Source organism: Dendroctonus ponderosae, unplaced genomic scaffold, assembly GCF_020466585.1.
Source record: "Dendroctonus ponderosae isolate FM_Combo_2020 unplaced genomic scaffold, Dpon_F_20191213v2 Dpon_F_20191213_2, whole genome shotgun sequence".
NCBI lineage: Eukaryota > Metazoa > Arthropoda > Insecta > Coleoptera > Curculionidae > Dendroctonus > Dendroctonus ponderosae.
The window spans coordinates 13,281,271-13,281,771 of NW_026018165.1; the positions used below are offsets into that span (position 1 = coordinate 13,281,271).

General features: G+C 46.3%; 1 protein-coding gene across 1 annotated transcript in view; it reads right to left on the reverse strand.

Annotated features, from left to right (window-relative positions):
- The window catches only part of LOC109544467 (autism susceptibility gene 2 protein), a gene marked incomplete at its 3' end in the record, with an annotated part of 83,333 nt that overhangs the window by 1,053 nt on the left and 81,779 nt on the right, over positions 1–501 (reverse strand). Inside the window, exons 10-11 of the mRNA XM_048664263.1 lie at positions 436–474; positions 22–320 (exon numbers count right to left, since the gene is read on the reverse strand). Coding sequence (XP_048520220.1) covers positions 22–320; positions 436–474 — 338 coding nt within the window. The remainder of the gene's footprint in view (positions 1–21; positions 321–435; positions 475–501) is intronic.

The window sequence follows — 501 nt, forward strand, 5'->3', positions numbered from 1 at the left end:
AATTAATTTAGCCCATGAAACAAACCCAGATGTCCGGCAGGAGTGGCAAACAAGCTGGCGGGATGATGCGTCGGCTGCTCGAACCCAACAGGTCTATGATTACTCAAAGCTGGAGAAGTGTAAGGAGACAATTCGGGAGGTCGTTGATGCATCCCCGGAGAAAACAGATGCGAGGGCGCCCTCAATAAATCGGCCGTACTTGGCACGCCGGATTTAGGCGCAATTCCCGATAATGTTCCTTTGGCATCTCCAGACTTCTGCTGGTGATGGTAAATTTCCCATGCCACCCGTACATGCATTGCGTTCCACTTTCCCGACTTCTGTAAAGAGATCAAACATGTTCTACATTCTTTCGAGGCGAGTATTAAAAAAACAGGAACATATATGGTTTACTCAGCTGGTGTACAGTGCAGTGAAATAATAAGTAGTACATACCATGATTTTGGGCTTTGTAGGATCTTGGGCGGTCAGCGACTATGAAACAAACAGAGAAAAGCATTA